At 45.2% G+C, this 24200-nt stretch overlaps 1 protein-coding gene across 3 annotated transcripts in view; it reads right to left on the reverse strand.

Moving 5' to 3' along the window:
* The window catches only part of LOC105173307, a 23371-nt gene extending 12111 nt beyond the window's left edge, over positions 1 to 11260 (reverse strand). Inside the window, exons 1-4 of one of the 3 annotated variants that reach the window (XM_020697673.1) lie at positions 10805 to 11260; positions 10465 to 10522; positions 7401 to 8041; positions 6600 to 7333 (exon numbers count right to left, since the gene is read on the reverse strand). In XM_020697673.1, coding sequence (XP_020553332.1) covers positions 6701 to 7333; positions 7401 to 8030 — 1263 coding nt within the window. In that variant the 5' untranslated portion in view covers positions 8031 to 8041; positions 10465 to 10522; positions 10805 to 11260 and the 3' untranslated portion in view covers positions 6600 to 6700. Of the gene's footprint in view, positions 1 to 6599; positions 7334 to 7400; positions 8042 to 10464; positions 10523 to 10804 lie in introns of those variants that run through there. The other 2 variants (XM_020697674.1, XR_002288008.1) reach the window with 2 other exon arrangements.

Genomic DNA, 24200 nt, shown 5'->3' on the forward strand with positions numbered 1-24200 from the left:
CGAACAACCCGTTCGGGACGATGCATTTCAACTATTGCGTAGAATATCAATGGAACGGATGACCTCCATAATTGGGGGTTCAATTCATCGGCGTAAGCCATAATAACATCCGAGTCCATGTCATACGGCTGCCATATGAACTGTAATAAATACAAAGATGTAAATTAATACGAATTTAATTCACGGTATAAATATACAAATAATATTAAAAATAAGTTGCCTGATCCACCTGCATCTCATCCAATATTTCTCGTATGACTCGGACAGTTCCCCGAACTGTAGTGGTGAAAGTGTGCTGACAATTCCAAGTAGCACTATATGGTGCTGCTGGGAGCCAGCGATTGTTGTCCATTTGGACTTGGCCCATAAATAGCCGTTGGACACCAAGTCCAGGACAAAGTGGCGTAATCCGTGACCATGCCCAAATCTACACGAACAATAAAAATATGTGTTATTAATGAATATTAATAGCAAAAAAAATATGTAAGAGTTTTTAAGTCAATTTTACCTGTAGCAATTGCAGCGCCCCACCAATTGCCGCTTTGCCTTTTGTGCTGGCATTGCATAATTCGCGATATAAAAATGCCAGCACAACATTCTTCCAACTATAGTTTTTCGCGGTTTCTATATCTTCTAATTTTGAGAGATATAGTAACGAGACATAGTTACCTGAGGAATCTGGGCACATCAATCCCCCAAATAGAAGTAATGCAACGGCGCGTGCGTACTGGACGACGATAGCCTGGGGGATATTATAAATGATTTCGACCGCCGCTAAATGAGATGTAATTGCGGATGTCTGTAGTCTCGAGCCCTTCAACACATTTGCATCCGGGCTAAAACCTATGTAAGTAAGGCAATATTCTTGCCATTGTTGTATTGTGCGGTCGAGATCAATTCCAGTCACCGGCTCGCCGTCTATTGGGAGTGCCCATATTATTTGAATATCTTGTAGGGTAATTGTGGCTTCCCCTAAATGAAAATGAAAAGTGTGCGTCTCCGATCGCCACCTCTCCAATAATGCAGTGATGAGGTGTTGATTTAATTGAAGGCGTCCGCACCTGTAAACTCCATAAAATTCTATTTGGTGTAGGATTTCTTGTACACGCTCGGACATATTATTTTGGTGAAAATGACTCCAAAAGCTACCGTCCGCACGCCGTATAATTAGTACTGCATCTAGCTTACCTTCCGGAATATCGTCGGACCTATGTTGGGCTTGTTGAGATAAAACAGTCCCATCACGAGGTCCATATACAGAACGTATATCCATTTGTACGAAAAATAAATTGAAAATAACCTCACAATAGATGTAGTTGAATGTAGTGAAAAACTTGAAAGATGAGAGTTATGAATGCAGTGAATGTCCACCACCCTTCCTCCGTCAAATTTATAATGGTTGATTGGGGTGGGTGAAATTTTACCGCTCTATACCATTTTTCGAACAAACATTCCCGGAGGTACCAGTGGATTCCATTGATGTACCGAACTTAAGATATGCAAAATTTTATGACAAAAATGAAGGCAGACTTGATGTGGGATGCTTTTCAAAAATAAAGAAGTTTTAATCGAGGCGGTGAAAGATCACTCAATACGATATGCCCGACGCAAGTATTGGGTAGTTGAGAGTTCAAAGGCCAAGTGGAAAATATTGTGTAAGCATAGTACCGAAAATATATATATATATTTTTGTCGTATATGTATAAGCATACAAAATTATTCGACTGATTCGTGTTTATTTTTTTTAGCTGTGTGGTGTAAATGGGAGCTGCGAGGCATTTACAAATAAAAAATGGGAAGGTGGACAATAACAAAATACGCAGGGGACCATACATGTATATTGAATCAAATGTCCCTCGAACACGGTAATTTAGATAAAGTATATGTTGCTTCTTTATTGTTAGGACATGTAAAATGCAACCCGTCGTACGGAATCAAGTATGTCATCCAGACTGTGAAACACCATATTGGATACGATATACCATATCAAAAGGCATGGTACAGTTTGAAGATGGCACGTGAGATGGTTTATGGCACATGGGAGAGCTCCGTTCAAAAGCTACCTAAATACTTGGGAGCTCTCCAAAAATATAATTCAGGAACGATTGTTGAATGGCAACACAAAGCCCGCGACACATCAACCGGTGCATATGTGATAGGGTACGTATTCTGGGCGTTCAAGTCGTGTATTGAAGGGTTCCAACACTGTCGCAACCTTATCAGTGTAGATGGGACCCATCTATACACAAAGTACAAGCACAAGATGTTGATTGTTGCTGCCATGGATGGAAATCAACAGGTACTCCCTCTTGCTTCTGCAATTGTCGATGAAGAATCACATTTATCTTGGAAGTGGTTTCTTAGACAATTGAGCAGACACATTATACGGGGGCGATAGGGTATCTACCTTATTTCTGACCGCCATGCTGGTATCACAAGAGCTGTACGTGAATGTCCGGATTTCGTGCCACCTAACGGCGTACACCGATATTGCTTGCGGCATGTGTGTTCCAATTTCAACAGTAAACACAAAAATGTTGTGTTGAATGATCTTTGTTGGAGAGCTGGCTCTGAATATTAGATCAGAAAATCCAATCGCATTATGGAGGAGATAAATAACCAGTCACTAGAGGCATTTCAGTGGTTAGATAGGATCGAAAAGGAAAAATGGACAACATCACATGACGGTGGATGGCGATGCGAAATTCTGACGACAAATATGTCGGAATGCATAAATGGAGTATTGAAAAGGGCTCGCCGCCTACCATTGACAGCAATTGCTGAGATGACGTTTCAGCGAAGTGTCCATTATTTCCGTGAGAGGTTAGCAAGAAGTACTGTAATGTTGGCCAGCAACCAACTGTGGACGGATTTTGTATATAAAATGTTCACACGTTGGCATCAAAATTCTGTTGAACATATCGTCACCAAATACGATTACTTCCAACAGTCCGCCTCGATTGTTACAAGGCGTCACAGTGGACATGGAGTCAACACCCATGTTGTCAAAATTGCGAACCGAGAATGTTCTTGCGGCAAATGAACTCAATTTGGTATTCCTTACAGTCACGCTCAAAAGGTATGCGCTGCATACATGATTAATGCTGCATCAATGGTGAAGGATTATTACGATATAATGGCTTATAAGAATACATATTCTAAGTCATTTGAACATGTGCATTCCGAAGATTATTGGGGTGTACCGGGATTTGAGTTGGTCCACGATCCTACTATTCGCATCTATTCGCACCCTGGTCGAAATCAAACAACACGTATTCACAACGAGATGGATTGAGTGCAAACGCGTGCACGACAACAAGCACAACAAAGAAATTTTTCAACACAATCAGATGTGCCAGTACCGGGCAGCCAGGATTAATTGTATACTTTTTGTATTTTTTACAATTGTACAAAAATATATACTTTTACATATATACATTTAATGTAATTTTTTATAATTGTACAAAATAAATAACAATTACATTTGTACCCTTAATTATAATTTTTTAAGTTAATACAATGTTAATTTTATTAATTTTTTAATTTTAGTATGTTGATAAAATTAATTATATATAAATTAAATTATATAAATATAATTAAACGAAAAAAAAGGAAAAATACGAAGTCCGAATTTTAAATCCCGACTTCTATGGTTTTGGGTTTTTTTTTTATATTTTATTGACGAATCGCGATTTGAGTCATACTTTTATTACTTATTTAAAAAAAATTATAATAATATAATTTTATTTTATAATAAAAAATTAATTAACTCGCAATTTTTCCCTGTATTTTATTGACGAGTCGCGATTTTACTTTTATTACTTATTTAATTTAAATTATAATAATATAAAAAAAATTAATATAATTTTGTTTTATAATAAAAAATTAATTAACTCTCCATTAGCCTATGGGTATTGATGGGGGTAAAACCCTATTATCTCATAAAAGACAACTTTGCCCTTGATGGGGCCCAAAATCGCAAGCTTGCCAGCATGACCCGCGCCACTTTTACCGACCCGACCCGACGACCTAGAACACGTGGCACGCGCGTAGCGGGTCGATAGACCCCCTGGCTCTCTATAAATACCTCCCAGTCAGTGTATTAAAGGTACGTCGTCTTGACCGCATTTTACCTTCAGCTCGCTATTTTTCCCAACGACCCCATATTTCGACCTCAACACAACACTGACTTCAGCATCGGAGGGCCTTAGCTGGGGGCTACCCCAGCAAGCCTAACGATCTGCTTCTTTTCTCAAGGCCCAATCACTAGTTTGGGAGAGGAGCGACCTCGAACCGCTTGGGAGATCGAACCAAGGAGGTCGCGTAGATTTCGTCCCGGATCAGTTGGCGCCGTCTGTGGGAATCTGAGGAAAGCTCCTTTAGATTTGGTTTGGGGAAGAATTCGCCATGTCAGAATCATCAATGCGTGAACAAGAGGGAAGGTGGCATCTAACCGATGACGAGAAGCAGCGGATGATCGGGATAGCGAGTAAGAAGGTCATGGATGAGCACTGCCCATCTGTCAGGGAACCGTCGGAGAAAGGACGGACGGAAGAACGGAGAAAAATGATCTTGGCTGGTCAAGTAGAAGGAACTGTTCGCATGGGGAAAAGTAAGGAAATAATGCCAAGAACCAGTCGGGTGAGAGAGAGATCAGCTACCACATCTAGCAACAGTAAGGCAGGACAGCCAGCGACCTCCAGAGCTGAAGTGGGAGGCGTAAGAAGGCAGATAGAGAAATTGAAGCAACAACTAGACGACCTGAAGAAGCGAAGCGACTTGAAGAAGCAAGACGACCCGGCTAGGCAAAATGCGAACTCGCCCTTCACCAACGAAATGCTATCCGAAGTTGTTGGTTCAAATTTTCGACTACCCGATCTACCTAGATACGACGGGACGAAGGACCCGCGCGAGCACATCACTACGTTCGGAATGGTAATGAATTTATATAGGCACACGAATTCTATTAACGCAAGGCTGTTTGTGACTACTTTGATAGGGAAGGCACAAGAATGGTTCACCGGCTTGCCTAACGGGACCATTGGATCATACGAGCAATTGATACACAGGTTCGCATACCACTTCGCTAGCAAACAAAAGTCGAAGAGATCAGCGATCCACTTATTCGCAATCCGGCAGGGAAGAGAGGAATCTCTTAAAGATTTTATTGGGAGATTCAATAACGAGACATTGGAAGTGCAGGAGCTGCGGATTGATATGATGACGAGTATATTAGTACACGGTTTACAGAAGGGACCATTCGCATCAGCATTAGCTAGAGACCCCCCTGAAGACGTAGAACAATTGATGCTTTTGGCCCACAAATATATCGACGAGGAGGAGATGAACGCAATCAAGGATAGAGAGTGGGAAGGAGATCGACAACGAAGTCGAAATATGTGAATTTAACATGAGAGAAGACCTCTTCCGCCCATATACCACTAGTACGCGACGACGGTCACCTCCAGAGAGCAAGCGCGATGAGGATCGAAGATAGCAATCCACTACAGTGGGTATGTTTGTATCTTTATTTCCATAACGGATGATTATTATCTTTTTGAAATATTCGTATTTACATCACAAATCATGTACGCAATTACAATATTTGGTTGAACTAGCATGTATGAATGTTCACATGAAATAAATAGCTCCAGTAGTATCCTACTCTACGACGCAACATCACGCCACCATCAACTACGCGACCTGCAAAAGGCGCGATCTCATGTGTCTGCGAAAGACCGTCAACTACGCGACCTGCAAAAGGCGCGATCTCATGTGTCTGCGAAAGACCACCAATCACGCGACCTGCAAAAGGCGCGACCTCATGTGTCTGCGAAAGACCACCAATTAAACGACCTCATGTGTCTGCGAAAGACCACCAACCACGCGACCTGCAAAAGGCGCGACCTCATGTGTCTGCGAAAGACCACCAATCACGCGACCTGCAAAAGGCGCGATCTCATGTGTCTGCGAAAGACCACCAATTAAACGACCTCATGTGTCTGCGAAAGACCACCAATCACGCGACCTGCAAAAGGCGCGACCTCATGTGTCTGCGAAAGACCACCAATTAAACGACCTCATGTGTCTGCGAAAGACCACCAATCACGCGACCTGCAAAAGGCGCGACCTCATGTGTCCGAAAGACCACCAATCACGCGACCTGCAAAAGGCGCGACCTCATGTGTCTGCGAAAGACCACCAATTAAACGACCTCATGTGTCTGCGGAAAACCACCAATCACGCGACCTGCAAAAGGCGCGACAGTCTGCAAAGACCATCAACTACGCGACCTGCGAAAGGCGCGACCTATTGTGTCTGCAAAGGACCGTCAACAACGGGACCCCTCCTCTATAAAGGACCACCAACTACGAGGCCTGGAAAGGGTACAACCCGACAGAACAACACAAGGTGCAAAATCGTCTGATGACCATTGATTATGCGATCTAAAAGAATGCATCCTCCCTGTCAGCCGAAACCGATCAATGCGATCAGGAAAAGTGTTTGAAAATCCCTCCAATTCTCCCTATATTGGAGGTCGGATTGATGATTATCTTACGGGAATTCATGGAATACGAAGATGAAAAGGGAACCTCTCATAAAGAAGAAAGTTCATTGAGAAGGATAATTTACAGATTCAACCTCAACTGAGGTAAGTACAGTGATCTGCGTAAACGATTACAAATTGAAATACAAGAGCCTACTTATCTACTGCCTCTTCGCCACTATTCTCAAGTTCCTCCACCAAGACAGCAAATTCATCATTATGTTTCAAAGGGGGTTCTTCGGGGAACGCCGCAAGATTACCATCCAAGGTCGGGTCGATCCAGTTTGTGTCGAACCCATCCGCGAACCCTCTTAGCTTCCTGATTTGGGACGTGCAGCGATCAAAACCCTTGACAAGATAGTCAGCAGACTTAGCTTTTACAACGGTCGTAAAGGCGGTAGACTTCATGAAGTCTCGAGCTCCCCGCAACCGAGCGTCCGCTAAGGTCTTCTTATGGTCATCAGAACTCAAGTACTGATCGCGACCTTGATTCCGGGCAATTTCGAGTTGGTGTTGATACTCTTCTGAGAATAGGAATTCCTCTCGACCAGCCACCCGACCTGCTGAAAAGCCTTCCGCCTTAGCCGATTCGACCGAAGACGCGACCTTCTGCCTGAGCTCCCTTAGTTGAGCCTCTAGTTCGGACTTCTGAGCTGCGAGCTCGATTTTCTCTTTCTCGCAAGTCGCCAACTTTGAGCTCTTTTCCTCGAGTAGCTTATCAGCGACCATCTTCTCGTGTCGCCAGTAATTGCACTTCAAGGATAAGTGATGTCCGAAAGCAGAAACCTACATATAACAGTTGAGGATTAATATGGCAAAGGCATAAGAAGTTAATGAAAGTGCTTATCAATACCTGGGAGAGTGAGTGAGCGAAGTTCTGCTCAACTCGTATATGAGACATGGGGGCAAGGAGAGCTTGATCGCGAGGCAAGATGGTGGATTTATACAGCTCCCAGGAGTCTTGGCCTACGTGGGTCTTCAACACAGAACTTTGGCCCGAAATGGCCCAGTTCGGTATCAGCCTCTCACCCTCCATGGCAGCCGGACTATATGAAGGCGATTGGAGGTCCATCTGGGTCTCTCTCCACCAGGCAGTCAATTCGTCAACTACCTTCAGATTCTCGCTCTCCGCTGAAGAATCTGCCTTGGATTTCTTTTGGGAGGAGGGATTAGGTCGCGGGGAACTACGTTTCCTCTTGGACGACTCCGAAGCGATCTGTTTCCCCTTGGACTTCTTCCAGATGAGTGGTTCAGAATCACTTGGCTCTTCGGAGTCCCTCGGCAAATGCTCAAGAGTGGGATCGTTATTCCCACTGGCGACCTCGACGGGAGTCGCGCCCGATGGACTCGGAGAGAGAGCTCTGTGCGACCTCGACGCTTTTTCTGAGGGAGCAGAGGGAGTACGCTGGGAGTCTGGTCCCAAAGGAGGAACTGCTCGCTTAGCCCTTTTCGCACGAACCATTCTTGCAATGCGGGCATCCATCACGACAGAATCTGCAAAGATACAAACCAGTCACCACTAAGTACCAAAATTTATGAACAGAGGAAGGTAAAAGATTGATCACCTAAAGAGCCCCGGGTTCGAACAGGTGCCGGACTGAGACCTGCGAGCTTCAGGGTATGCTCCGTCAAAAGCAATTTGGCTTGATATTGATACTGGGTGATAGTAACGATCAGGTCGTCATCTAACCCTACGCCGTGGACTTTGGGTTCAGGTTTAGTAGTTCGCCAGTCACAAGAGAATGGCCAGACTTGGTTAGAAGGAGGTCGAAGGAAGAAAAATTTGTCTTTCCAAGAGCCCACGTTGGACTTTAACTTGGTAACAAAGGAGCAGTTTGGTTTGGCAGTAAGATAGAAGAAGCCCTGGTCGCCTGACCTCTTCGAGGTTGTAAACTTGTAAAGCGACCAAAAGCTATCGAAGTCGGGTTCAAGCTCGAAGTATTCCATTATGATAATAAAGGATAAAATATGGCAGATGGAATTGGAAGCTAGTTGCATGGGACCTATCTCTAACCTAGATAAAATTCTAGCAACGGTACGAGGAAGGGGAAAACGCAAGCCTGCAGCTAAATGTACAATAGAAATCGGGCAACTACCTGGAGGAGGTCGATTCATGCGATCTGAGGGGGAAGGAAGAATAATTTCGTAATCTAGAGGAATATAATACCTCTCTCTAATCGCATCAGCTGTCAAGTATAATGAACTCTCAATGGTTAGACAAGGTTTATCAGTCGATTCGCCCTCACTATGTTCTGGGGTCATCAGCGGGATCGTTGTTTCCGGGTCGCTTCTGCCTACGCTAGGGGATCCTATCTGTTTTCTACGAGCCATGGGTATTTGTGAGGTCGCAGATGAGCTGCCGGGACTACCCGAAGAACTAGCAGATGAACTATCAGAGGTACTCGATGAACTACCAGAGCTACTAGATGAACTACCGGATGAGCTACCAGAATTACTAGGCTTGGAAGACATAATATTAAAAGCAGGTCGCTCGGAAGTACCTGGCTAGAAGGCAGGTCGCAGCTGGAGGAGGTAGGTCGCTCGAGGAACGATTGAGATTGAGAATGAAGCAAAACTGCAGTCGAACCTGCCTGTATTTATAGGGATAAATTTATGGAGATTCGTGTCGAAGACAACGGTCGGATGTCGAAGGCAACGGTCAGATATCGAGATGGCGATGATGATCTAAAGGATGAGATCGATGGACCATTCGACTAGCGTGCTACTCACACTAAGAAAAGTAGGGGAGTAATGATGGGGGTAAAACCCTATTCTCTCATAAAAGACAACTTTGCCCTTGATGGGGCCCAAAATCGCAAGCTTGCCAGCATGACCCGCGCCACTTTTACCGGGTCGGATCGCGACCCGACCCGACTACCTAGAACACGTGGCACGCGCGTAGCGGGTCGATAGACCCCCTGGCTCTCTATAAATACCTCCCAGTCAGTGTATTAAAGGTACGTCGTCTTGACCGCATTTTACCTTCAGCTTGCTATTTTTCCCAGCGACCCCATATTTCGACCTCAACCCAACACTGACTTCAGCATCGGAGGGCCTTAGCTGGGGGCCACCCCAGCAAGCCTAACGATCTGCTTCTTTTCTCAGGGCCCAATCACTAGTCTGGGAGAGGAGCGACCTCGAACCGCTTGGGAGATCGAACCAAGGAGGTCGCGTAGATTTCGACCCGGATCAGGTATCAAGGTCAACCCTTTTGGGGTTTACTTTCCAAGTCAGTTTATCCATTTCTAAAATTGTCGTTTGCATGTAAACACATTAAAACTGAAATGAAGTATAATAGTGCAAATACGAAATTATGTTCCCTCCGCGACAAGATACCTGCTGCTGGCACCCAATAGCTGCAGAGTGGGAGCTATTGCTTATACAGATTATTACTACCAGTCAAGATGTGAAGAAGGATACCTCTTTCTAGTCAACTATCAATCTCAAAAAGGGGCAATTCCTTCGGAGCATACACTAACTCCTTCACTGTCAGTACTTTTAGCACAAACAACAATAGAGGGTAGCACTCACTAACCAGTAAATCAATTGAAACAGTCAACTGAGTTGCCTCTTTGGAAACAGATGAGACTTTTATCAATGTACAAAATTGACAAGTGATAATTCTGTAGTTTCATTTACTGTTAGTGCAGAAGTAAAAAAAGAGGCAAATGGTAAAGCTACCTTGTATCAATAATAAAAGAAAGAAGAACTACATAGGCCTATGCAAGAACAAGATCATGTTAAAACTCTTTTAACCGGAAGATCAAATTCTACCCTGCAAATCCAATCATGCAAGGATCATCCCTCGATAATTACATCAACTTAAAGTGGACAAACCATCATTTTCACAAGTCATATTCATTCAAAGTTTCAGGATAAAAAATGAACAATCAAATCAAATGAGATACTCGACTTACCAATGACATCGAACCAACTGAGTCTACCCCATCAACTGAGGCACACATCTTTACAGTTCTACAAAAACAATTCCAAACAAGTTACCCTCCAACTAAGATCATAACATCACAGCATTCAGTTTACCAAAAAACCCACCAGAATAACACCTCAAACTAGCATCATGAACCATCTAAAATCAATAAATAAACAAATTATACTCAACCACCCACCACCCCATCAAACCCAAAACAAGTTCGCAGGCACCGGTTCAAAATTTATCCACCCACTTCAACTAAAATCAAGAAACCCAGTAATCAATAAAGATTGAGCCAGCACCAACAGGAGAAATCGAGGACTTACTTTTTGGGCGACGAGTTAAATCGCGGGGTGACCGAAAAGTAGCACATGGGCTTTGAGGCGGGCGAATGGCGGAGGAAGGGAGAGTTGGAAGGTTTTGATTGGAGGGCGGTGAAGGAGGAGCTGGAGAAAGCATTCGCCATTGCCATTTTTCTGCTGAGTAGTTGGCAGTGTGTGTAGAGAAAGAGAAAGGAATTATTGGAGAGGTGGTGATATGTGAGTGAGAATGATATTTTAGTTTGTTTTTGAGCAAGTTTTGGTGATATATGGCGTCATTTGGGTAGGGGCCACTGGGTGGCTATGCTACGTCAGGTGGGGACAACATTTTCTTTTCTTTTTTCATTTCATTTTATTTAAATAATTCCCAATAATGAGGTGTTTGTATAACTTATTGTACTTGTTCGACAAAATTATAAAATTAGTCCTATAATTTTGGATCAGTTCAAATTTAGGGAGTGTTTGCTAGCGCTTTAAAAAAGTATTTTTCAATTTTTAGTTTTCAATAAGTATTTTTGAAATTTTAGAATGTCAGCTTCTATTTATTAAACGATTAAAAAATCGCTTTTAAACCAAAAGCCAGAAGCACTTTGGGGGTGCTCTAACTGCTTTGATTTTTTTGGTAAGTAAATTCAATTTTATTTTGACTGCTTTATCTTGTTATAATAATCTTAATTCAACTTTATCGTTTTTAATTTATTTTTAAAATTGTATATTTAATGTTGATATAGGTGTTTTCAAATAATTTAACAATAATCAAATTTACACTTTCACATATTTAATTTTTTGAATTTTTATATTTTATTTACTATATCATCTTATTATATTATTTCGTACACATATTATTATTTGATTAAACACATTTTTTGTAATATTTTTGAAAAATAGAGTTTAAATATACTTGATGTATGGGACAGCCCAACCTTTAACCCCAGATATATCAGCTTCAGCAGCCCAAGTGACAAAGCAGTCCAAGGAGGACGGAGGCCTAGGGCACTCTCAAATTCAGCCCATGGTCACGATCTAACAAGAACGATTGGTCCAAAAAGCCAACAAATATGACAACTCCCTCTCCAGTTGAGCCATCCAGTTGTAGATAAGGATAATTTGCTCTTTATCCAGCTACCCCAACTAATCTCTACGAAAATATATGAAGAGGGTTAGACCCCCAAGAGGCCAGGTGTAGCACCCTCATCCCTACTAGGGCTAAATCTTTACTAAACGTTATACTTAAAGTAACTCCTGTATTTAAATATGCACATAATCATCTAATCAATATGCACATGTAATCCCCTCGGTTTTACGTTCTCTTTACACAAATAAAATGTGATTTGTATTCTAACCAACAATGAGGAGAAAATTGCATACTGGACCCGATCTGCCTGAATATAGCGTTTAGACCTAGCCTTCGACAGACAGACACCTCAAGATCTATTCCTGAAAAAAAATACCAGCAGAGGATTGAGCTTGCCACTCAGTAAGTAAATAATCAGTCCTATCCATATATGTACATTTATAGCCCAAATAAGATAAGTATGTAACATGCATAGAATATAGTTAATTTAATTCCAACATAATCAGCTTTATTGCACCACATAGCTAACTCGCAATAAAACAACCAATTAAACTCCCTTTTTTTCTAGTTTGCTTACTAGAAGGTGATATCGTATTTTTCGCGTCAACTCAATCTCATCGTTATATAATTTCAAGTGAATCCCCTTGACAGTCGGCTCATCAATCTCATTTCACATCATAGCTCTTTCAATTCGCATCATAACTCTTTTATTTCGCATCATAACTCTTTTTATATAACATCTTTTTCACATTGCATCAAAGTTCTTTTTATTTCATTTCTTTCTCATATTGCATCATAGCTATTTACGTTTCATTTCGCCTTACAGGCTTTTCAACAACATCAAGGGGTATTCACATCACAATTATATTCAATTTTCACCACTCCCTCATTTCCACATATCACCGTTCTTGTAAGAAACTAGTAACGTAAAATCATATATCGATATATTTTCATTTTCAGACACCCCCAACACATCATATAACAAACATAATATTTCAACGTATTTTCTCATTTCACATATACAATATCGTCCATCAGATTGAATCATCCACCACCCATATATTTCAGATAAACCAGCTTCAACATGAATTACAAATTTACATAACAACAATAACACAAATAAAGGAAACATATATAGATAATACTAATTATATACTTACCTCGACTTTACAACGCTTTTATGTACTCAATAGGTAATGGTTCGGTCCTTTCACTTTACCCCTGATATTTTATTTCTACGAAATATAAATCTTCGTTCTAGTTCTTCTTAATAACTAGACACTCTAGGCCTCATAAAAATACTTATAATTTATTATTTAATTCGTAGGGATTCATTTAACCAAACCCTTTATATATTTATAAGTATCATTTTTAATAACATTCCTAAATTAGGGTTTTATTAAAAACCTCATTTTTCTTCTTTAATAACATATTATTTCTTAAATATAATTTTTGAAATATTTCTATGAATTTTCTATCAATCCCTCGCCACTATATAATTTAATTAAACAACAATACGTAAAATTGCGTATTTGGTTAATAATTTCGATGGAATTATATAAATTAACTATGTAATATTTAAATCTAACAAATTTAATAATCTAATTAACAAACAATATCATTTTTATATCCAATTTGATATTCATAAAATATTGCAGTTAAATAGTACATCGCTCAATATAATCAATATTTAATAAATGGACCAATTAAATAATATAATTATATAAATTAATATAATTAAAATCAAAATTTTCGTACCTTTATTACAAAACCCGCCGAGATAATTGCAATTTTGATGTGTGTGTTGTGTACCATGGAAAAAGAGAAAGAGAGTGAGGCCGGGGGGTTGGTGGGCCCACCTCCCACCCTCAACTCATTATATATATATATGTATATATATATATATATTATTTACTAACATATACATATATATAATATTATTTTAATTCTATTTATTTAATTAGATTTTTCTCCAAATACCCATTATGTCCTTTTTAAATTTTCTTAATTAATATAAGTTATCCTCAAATATTATAACAAACTCCAATTTAATCCGTTCAAATTTTATTATATTCCAATTATAATCTATAATTTATTATCTTTGGGGCGTCACCGGGCCACTCCCCTATATATACATGTTTGGTTCCCCCAGACGGGGTGTCACTTGCCGCACCTTAGGCTAGACGGTCGGCAATGACTTGCGGAGGACGTGTGGGTGGCTAGGGGATGTCGGCTAGCACGCAAGAGACTTCGAGCAGAGACTCTTACCGATTGGGGACTGCAATACTGTTCGTATGGGAACTTCCTTAATGCGTGGGGATATTGTCCGCCAAATATGAAGTCATTCCGAGGACGTTTGGCCATGGACATATAAGGGCGATGATCAAGTGCCACCCTGCGTGCGAGCAGGAGAGAAATGTGTGAAGCAGAGTTCTTTATCCGTGGCGAGACTATAGTTTCAGAGTATTGTGGAGACAATTCCTCAACCATGGATGATCGGATGAGGCTGAAACTCTGTAGTTATGTTGTGCAAGTCGTAGGCTACGGTACGGTTCGAGCAGGACGTGATTTGGACGTTGGTCGAAGGAGATGCGAAAAAAGTGCACTCCTCGGCCCTTTCGGTATTCTACTCTTGGAACAAGAGATTATTTTCTTAAGCCTATTATAAGGGGGGCCATGCAGTGGTGAGCCTCCAGCCAGCCCTCCCTGTGCATGATAGTAGAAGCATGAGACAACGTCTGCACTAAATGGGTATTCTCTTGGGGGCATGATGGAGGCCTTCAAGAGTGTGCTCTAGGCAGCTCAAGAGGAGAGCTAGAGTCTCCGAAGGGCTTGGAAACCTGACGGGCAATGTAGGGCCAAGATGGCCTACGTTGGGTGTCGATATGCCCGAGAGGCTCTGTGTGACGTGCAAGGTTGCCTCGCGAGCTGTGAAATATCAGGGGCAACGCTTTTCGTGCGAATGGGTGATCGAGGCAAGCATTCCAAGACTGGGTGATCGAGTTCTAGCCGTCCATGGGGTGCGTTGGCTAAAGATGAGCGGTTGTGGGACAATGCCGCACTGTGGGCATATTGTGAAGCCAAAGCCAAAAGGCAAGAAAGCATGTCGGGCATTCCGTGTGAGATAACGGCAAGATGTCGGCATATCGATTGGGCCTCGGACTTATGATGCGGTCCTACTCGAACGAAGCATGAAAGGCGGCCATGATGAGGGCGAGTGCCTATGATGTACCGAGTGAGTGTTGGGGATGAGATAGGCATTGCGGGCGCATTCGTAGCGCTGTAATGCTGAGGCGGAGCAAGGATGTTCTTTGTCATTGAGCAATATGTCGGCAGGTTTCGAGATTATGTGCGAGACGCTAAGGCATGAGTGTCGAGAGCCTCGACGAGTATGGGCATTCTGGATAGGCGAGCGCAAGGGCACGCGGTGCTGCGCAGGGAGGCATTCAGATGTCGCGCTAGTGAGTTTCAGTTTCGAGGACACGCGACGGACTGTCGCTATACTCTTATATGTGCGAAGGCTGGTCGAAGGTTAGGCATAACCTTAGACGCCGCATAGGCAAAAAATATATGAGAATTACATTCTGCTGCGAGAGAAAAGAGCACGCCTGTAATAGTTAGTATCAGAGCCTCGTTGCCTTCATGGGCCGAGGTGAGTTGAGAACCTGGAGGATGAGACCTCCCGGTCGACAAGTGGCACATGAGCTCTACGTCAAGTAGAGGCGAGGTGATATCAGTTGAGACAAGATCAGACCGTTTCACAATGATATGATTTTGGGGGATGTCTACTGCAGAGATTTTGTTGGGTAGAGTCCTTTGTGCGCGTTTGGGCTGCTTCAGAGAGCAAGCGGCTACGGTCTAACTTCGCTGTAGTTGGTTGGCAGTTGTGTGAGTGCCGCAGATGTGTGGAGCGAGCTGTCAACTGTGGTCCAAATTTTTTTTTTCGGCAGATTGATATTCAGATTTCAGAATTCACTTGGCTTCCCTAAGCGAGAGGGGGACATGCCGATGTGTCGGGTGGACTACGAGAGCGACGTTTGCGAGAGAGTGTAGCAACCATGTGTGCGGATTGCCGCAAGTCAGGAGGCAGTCTAGGCAACGAGGCCATTTTGGTGGGCAAGATACCACCTTGAGTTGAGAGTGGTGGATGAAGAGATCTCATGAGTTTGAAGAACGTTCTTGCAGGGAAGGGTGTGCTGAATATTCAGGAGTCGAAGCACAATTGCACATGAGGTGCGTGGAACAAGGCACCCTTGGGGTTTCGAGGAGTGGACGTTGAGACCCCTTCTGTTGTGGGCAGTTTGTCAGTGAGCACCGTGTGTGGTTGCACGGAGTTCTGGGATGAAGTGCTATTGTGGTAGATGCTGGTGCGTTTAGAGAGAGATGGCACGCTTCAAGAACCAAGGAGCATAGGCATCTGTTATGTTAGAAAGGCAACTTGTCTGGAGCTTGAGTGGGGGCAGCCCACTAAGCCTGTGTTGGGTGCTCATCAGGAGCATGAATTTGAGCTGAATTTAGAACGTTCCTCGACGGGATTCTAACACCCTGTTCTTTGGTCTAAGATTTCTGAGGGGGCCTACCGTGTGGATATTCGAGGGGAGCAGCAGCTCCATCATTACCAGGAGCAGCAAGCTCCATTGACGCCATGAGCGGCATGGTGCGCTCAAGTTGAGACTCGAGTGTGACTTTTGTGCAGGTCGGGATTAGAAAGTTCTAATCTTGACGTCTGTGTTAGACATGATGCGCGCAGGCCGGATTTGAACTTGATGTTACGGCCGGGCTGGGGAACGAGAAACCCCAACCTTGTTAGTGCGGTCGAGACGGGAGTTGAACATCCCATTCTTGTTCGAGATCGGACCGATGCGGGACTTGATTTTTTGTTTTCTGCCAGACAGGGATTCATAGATCCTACCCTTGCAGTTGCAGTCAAGCGCTCGGGCAGAGATATGAGATTGAGTTTTGCAGCTGGGCTGGGACTTGAGCTTGGTTGTCGGCTAGATTGGGGACAGAGGTCCCATTTTCGTGTTGGGTTGAGCGAGAACCCTTTTGAGAGACATTTGGTCTATGAGCGGCGTGATTCCGACAGTTGGGCATCCGGCCTGTGTGTTTGCAAGTGTTTAAGTGTGGTCTACCGCAGAGGGGGGTTTGCGTGTTTGCCGAGGATGGCAACACCTCTAGTGGGGGAGAAAGTGTGAAGTGTGCGCAGCACAGACTCCACACTTCATTGTTCCAAGATTAATTCGGGTGTATTTGAGTCACTATTTTGAGGGACAACAGACACCGACTCCACACTTCTTTCGTTTCAAATCAATTCGGGTGTATTTGAGGCACTGTCTTGAGGAACATCAGACACTCCTTTCGTTCCAGATCAATTCGGGTGTATTTGAGGCACTGTCTTGAGGGACATTGGAGATTTCAGAGGCGCACTTGACAAGACTTGGAGCACAGTTGAGAAAGTTGGGAAGAGAGTGTAGAACCAGGCATAGACTTTCGACTTCAGCAGACTACATTGAGAAGAGAGTGTAGAGAAAGGCACAAACTTCTAATGTGAGCGACATTGGGGAAGAGAGTGTAGACGAGTACACAGACTTCCAACTTGAGGCGATCATGCAGTGCACTGAGGCACTATTTACTGAGAACTACCCGCCACCTTGGGAAGAGAGTGCAGAAAGAGGCGCAGACACTATGTTTTGTGGGGGAGCTTAGCACCATTTGTGAGGAGATCACGTGTTGTGCTGGAGAGGCACTTCACGACCGGAACGTTGGAAAGAGCAGGAGGTCGGTCTGGTGTTGCATGATACTGAGAGAGAATATTGGGCACCGCATACACCTCAATCCTTTGTGTATGTGTTGACGAGGATGTCAACAGATCAAGTGGGGGAGAGTGTCACTAGCAACACCTCGGGCTAGACGGTCGGTAGTAACTTGCATCCTTTTTAAATTTTCTTAATTAATATAAGTTATCCCCAAATATTATAACGAACTCCAATTTAATCCGTTCAAATTTTATTATATTACAATTATAATCTATAATTTATTACCTTTGGGGCGTCATCAGCTCTCATAGGTCGGCTGTGACCTGTGGACGACGTGCGGGCGACTAGGAGATGTCGGCCAGCACGCAACGACGATGGAGCGCAACCTTGGGCGCGAGTAGAAGCTTAATGTGCGAAGCTAAGTGTTTTATCCTTGAAGATGTTGAAAAAGTGCACTTCTCGGCCCTTTTGAGTGTACTACTCTTGGAACAAAAGATTATTTTATTAAGCCTATTATAAGGAGGGCATGCAGTGTGAGCAACAGCCAGTCCTCCCCGTGTATGATGGCAGTAGCATGAGATGATGTTTGCACTAAATGAGCATCTCTTGGGGGCATGATGGGGGTCTTCAAGAGCCGGCTCTAGGTATCTCATGAGAGGAGCGCTAGAGTCCTCGAAGGGCTTGGAAACCTGACGGGCAGCGTAGGGCCAAGATGGCCTACGTTGGGCGCCGAGACTGCCGAGAGGCTCCGTGTGATGTGCAAGGTTGCCCCGCGGGCTGCGGGATATCAGGGGCAACATCTCTCGTGCGAATGGGTGATCGAGGCAAGCATTCGAGACCTCGTGATCCAACTTATGAAATGCGCTATCGAGTTCTAGCCGTCCATGGGGGTCCGTTGGCTATAGTTAGGCGGTCGTGGGATGACGTCGCACTGTGGGCATATTGTGAAGCCAAAGCCGAAAGGCAAGAAGGCATGTCTGGCATGCCGTGCAGGAGAACGGCAAGATGTCGACATAGATATTAGGCCTTGGACTTATGATGTTGTCCTACTCGGGCGAGGCATGGAAGGCGGCCATGACGAGGGCAAGCGCCTAGGATGTACCGAGCGAGTTTGGGCATGAGATGGGCGTTGCGGGGGCAAGCGTAGTGCTGTAATGCTGAGGCAGAGCGAGGATGCTCTTTGCCATTGAGCAATGCGTAGGCAGGTTTCGAGATTTTATGCGAGACGCAAAGGCACGAGTGCCGAGAGCCTCAGCGAGTGAGTTCTAGTGTCGAGGACACGTGACAGACTATTGCTATACTCTGATGTGTGCGAAGGTCGGACGAAGGTTAGGCGTAACCTTTGAGGCCGCACAGGCGAAAAATATATGAAAATTATATTCCGCTACAATGAAGAAGAGCACGCCTGTAACAAGTGGTATCAGAGCCTCGTCTCCGTCATGGGGCGAGGTTAGTGCGAGCCTGTAGGACGAGAACTCCCGGTTGAGAGTTGTGCCTATCTGATTGGGGACACACGTTCTTCCTGATGTAGAGGCGAATTAGCATAAGTTGAGACCATCAGTTGAGACAAAATCACCCCTCCTCACAACGAGATGATTTTGGGGGACGTGTACTGCAGAGATCATGTTGGGTAGAGTCCTTTGTGCGTGTTTAGGCTGCTTCAGAGAGCAAGCGGCTACGGTCCAACTTTGCTGTTGTTGGTTGGCAGAGGTGTGAGCGCAGTAGAAGCGTGGAGCAATATGTCAACCGTGATCCAAATTTTCTTTTCGGCAGATTGATATTCAGGCTTCAGAGTTCACTTGGCTTCCCTGAGCTAGAGGGGGACATGCCGATGCGTCGGGTGGACTGCGAGAGCCATGTTTGTGAGTGAGTGGTAGCAACCATGTGTGCAGATTGCCACAAGCCAGGAGGCGGTCTTAGCGACGAGGCCGTTTTGGTGGGCGAGATACCACCTTGAGTTGAGAGTGGTGGATGAAAGGCCACATTCTCATTAGTATGAAGATCTTCCAGCAGAGGAGGACGTGCTGAATATTCAAGAGCCGAAGCACAATGCACATGAGGTGCGTGGAACAAGCTACCTTTGGGGTTGCGAAGAGTGGACGTTAAGACCCTTTTCCCGTTGTGGGCAGTTGTCAGTGCGAGCCGTGTGTGGCCGAGCAGCGTTATAGGATGAAATGCTATTATGGTAGATGAGGATGCGTTTAGCGGGAGATGACACGCTTCAAGAACCAAGAAGCATAGGCATCCGCTTTGTGAGAAAGACAACTTGTCCGGAGCTTGAGTGGGAGCAGCCCACTAAGCCGTGTGTTGGGTGCTCATCAGAAGCACGATTTTGAGTTGAATTGTGAACATTCCTCGACAGGATTCTGACACCATAATATGGGCTCTTTGGTCTAAGATTTTCGAGGGGGACTACCGTGTGGATATTCAAGGGGAGCAGTAGGCTTCATTGGTACCAGGAGCACCAGGCTCCATTTTCACCATGAGCGACATGGTGCTGTCGGGCTGGGATTTGAGTTTGAATTTTGCAGCCAGGCTTAGAGTTGAACATCCCATTCTTGTTAGTGATCGGACCGATGCGAGACTGGCGTTTGGAGTTTTACTGCCGGACAAGGATTCAGAGATCCTATCCTTGCAGTTGCAGTTAAGCGCTCGGGACGAGACAAGAGGTGGTGTTTTGCGGTGAAGCTAGGAAAGCTTGGTCGTCAACCGGACTGAGGGCAGGGGTCCCATTTCTGTGGTGGGTTGAGCGGCAGCCCTTTTTGAGAGATGTTCGGTTCACGAGCGGCATGGTTCCGACAATTGAGCAGGCGGCCCATGATGTGTTTGCAAGTGTTTAAGTGTGGTCTACTATAGGGGCGGGTTTGCGTGTTGCCGAGGGCGGCAACACATCGAGGGGGGGGATGAGTTCAAGAAGCTTGGTTTAGTGACGTGTTAGAGTCCCCTTCAAGGCGATCCCCTTCCTCTAGCATCGTTGTTTACTCTATATGCATTTTTCAGCAATCAATAAAGCTCCTTTCTAAAATCGCGTGTGCAATTTACTATTGTGTGATTTGTTCCTTCCTATTGTGATTCCTTTCGGTGCGCTGCGTTAGTGCCGAGCGGAGGTGTGTGTGGAGATTGGCAGACGTAGTCAGCGGGCTACTAGCCACACGTTGCGCTTTGCGGAAGGAGCCTCGTGAGAGGTGGTATCAGAGCTGCAGGGACTCCACACTTCATCGTTCCAAGATCAATTCGAGTGTATTCGAGGCACTGTTTTGAGGGACAACACAGACTTCACACTTCCTTCATTCCAGATCAATTCGACTGCTTTGAAGGCACTGTCTTGAGGAGCATTGGAGATTTCAGAGGCGCACTTGACAAGACTTGGAGCACAGTTGAGAGAGTCGGGAAGAGAGTATAGAGCCAAGCACAGACTTCCGAAGAGAGTGTAAAGCAAGGCACAGACTTCCGAAGAGAGTGTAAAGCAAGGCACAAAATTTCGAAGAGAGTGTAGAGCTAGGCATAGACTTCCGGCAGCTCTTGGGGGCATAATGGGGCCTTCAAGAGCCGGCTCTAGGCAGCTCATGAGAGGAGCGCTAGAGTCCCCGAAGGGCTTGGAAACCTGACGGGCACAAAGGGCCAGGATGGTCTACGTTGGGCGCCGAGACTGCCGAGAGGCTCCGTGTGATGTGCAAGGTTGCCCCACGGGCTGCGGGATATCGGGGGCAACACCTCTCGTGCGAATGGGTGGTCGAGGCAAGCATTCGAGACCTCGTGATCCAACTCATGGAATGCGCTATCGAGTTCTAGCCGTCCATGGGGGTCCGTTGGCTATAGTTACGCGGTCGTGGGACGACGTCACACTGTGGGCATATTGTGAAGCCAAAGCCGAAAGGCAAGAAGGCATGTCGGGCATGCGGTGCGGGAGAACGGCAAAATGTCGGCGTAGAGATTGCGCCTCGGACTTATGAAGTTATCCTACTCGGGCAAGGCATAGAAGGCGGCCATAACGAGGGCGAGCGCCTAGGATGTACCGAGTGAGTTTGGGCATGAGATGGGCGTTGCAGGCGCAACCGTAGTGCCGTAATGCCGAGGCGGAGCGAGGATGCTCCTTGCCATTGAGTAATGCATCGGCAGGTTCCGAGATTGTGTGAGAGATGCAAAGGCACGAGTGCCGAGAGCCTCAGTGAGTAAGTTTTAGTGTCGAGGACACGCGACGGACTGTCGCTATACTCTGATGTGTGCGAAGGCCGGACGAAGGTTAGACGTAACCTTTGAGGCCGCATAGGCGAAAAATATATAAAAATTACATTCCGCTGCAATGAAGAAGAGCACGCCTATGACACCGGGCCACTCCCCTATATATGCATGTTTGGTTCCCCCAGACGGGGTGTCACTGGCCGCACCTTGGGATAGACGGTCGGGAGTGACTTGCGGAGGACGTGCGGACGGCTAGGGGATGCCGACCAGCATGCAAGAGAGCAAATGGTCTTCGAGCTGAGACTCTTACCGATTGGGGACTGCAATACTGTTCGTATGGGAATCTCCTTGATGCGTGGGGATGTTGTCCGCAAAGTATGGAGTCAAACCTAGGACGTTTGGCTACGGAGATATAAGGGCGATGATCAAGCGCCACCCTGCGTGCGAGCAGGAGAGAAATCTGTGAAGCAGAGTGCTTTATCCTTGGAGATTTACGCTACAGTTTCAATGGCGAGATCCTTGGAGTGTTTGGAGCACCTCCAAGATGTTTCAGAGGTAGATAGTTCCGTTTCGGTAGGAAACGATGATGATGTTTAGAGTCTGCCAGTGCAGTGGCGAGACTTTAGTTTCAGAGTATTGTGGAGACAATTCCTCAACCATGAATGATCAGATGAGGCTGAAACTCTATAGTTATGTTGTGAAAGCCATAGGCTATGCCACGGTTCAAGCGGGACGTGATTTGGACGTCGGTCCAAGGAGATGCGGAAAAAGTGCACTCCTCGGCCCTCTCAGTGTTCTACTCTTGGAACAAGAGATTATTTTCTTAAGCCTATTATAAGGGGGGCATCCAGTGGTGAGCTCCAGCCTACCCTCCCCGTGCATGACGGCAGATGCATGAGACAACGTCTGCACTAAATGGGCATTCTCTTGGGGTCATGATGGGGGCTTTCAAGAGCCTGCTCTAGGTAGCTCAAGAGGAGCACTAGAGAGCCCGAAGGGCTTGGAAACCTGACGGGCAGCGTAGGGCCAGGATAGCCTATATTGGATGTTGATACGGTCGAGAGGCTTCGTGTGACGCGCAAGGTTGCCCTGCGGATTGCGAGATATCAAGGGCAACGCCTCTCGTGCGAATGGGTGATCGATGCAAGCATTCTAAGACCTCGTGATCCAACTCATGGAATGCACTATCGAGTTCTAGCCGTCCATGGGAGTGTGTCGGCTAAAGATCAGCGATCATGGGACGACGCCGCACTGTGGGCATATTGTGAAGCCAAAGCCAAAAGGCAAGACGGCATATCGAGCATGCCGTGTGAGATAATGGCAAGATGTCGGCATATCGATTGGGCCTCGGACTTATGATGCGGTCCTACTCGAGCGAGGCATGGAAGGCGGCCATGACAAGGGCGAGCGCGTAGGATGTACTGAGTGAGTGTTGGGCATGAGATGGGCGTTGCAGGCGCATGCGTAGCGTCGTAATGCCGAGCTGGAGCGAGGATGCTCCTTGCCATTGAGCAATACGTCGGTAGGTTCCGAGATTGTGTGCGAGATGCTAAGGCATGACTGCCGAGAGCTCGACGAATATGGGCATTTTGGATAGGCGAGCGCAAGGGCACGCAGTGCTGTGCAGAGAGGTGTTCAGATGTCGCGCTAGCGAGTTTCAGTGTCGAGGACACGCGATGGACTATCGCTATACTCTGATATGTGCGAAAGCTGGTTGAAGGTTAGGCGTAACCTTAGACGCTTAACAGGCGTAAAATATATGAGAATTACATCCCGCTGCTGAGAAAAGAGCACGCCTGTGACACGGGGGAAAGCTCCTTGACTCTCTAAGCATCATTTCAAGTACACTTTATGCATTCTATCACGAATTCACGTACTTTTCTTTGAATTCATTCAACATATTTCAATTCTTACTACACTTATTACTTTCTCGTTTTATTTACCTCAAATTTGATACTAACTTAAGCATCAGAGTGCTAGTGTATTTTTTTACAGGTCCTCTTTCTCTAGGTCCATAAATGTTTTGGTCCAAGCCTTGAACGATAATCTAGATTGGTTGGACAAGTGCTATTTTTGTACGCATCAATTGGCACCGACTGTGGGAAACATAGAGTTGAAGACGTGAGTAGCAATGGAAGCACCCAATAATGCACCGAACAAATAGAGGACCGTGGAGACAGTTGGTAGTGCCCAGGCCCTGCAGATTGTGACAGGGACATCCCTAGCAACAATGCTCCAGGCCTGCTGACCTAGCCTCCACGTTGTAGCACCTCCTCCGACATCTCTTCAGGAGAGTTATCCCCAGTGCTCCTAGGGATAATCCAAGAAATGATTGCGGAGGCGATACGAGAACAAATAGCAATACTAGCCCCCCCCCCCCCCCCCCACA

The sequence above is a fragment of the Sesamum indicum genome, linkage group LG11 (assembly GCF_000512975.1).
Source record: "Sesamum indicum cultivar Zhongzhi No. 13 linkage group LG11, S_indicum_v1.0, whole genome shotgun sequence".
Taxonomy (NCBI): Eukaryota; Viridiplantae; Streptophyta; class Magnoliopsida; order Lamiales; family Pedaliaceae; genus Sesamum; species Sesamum indicum.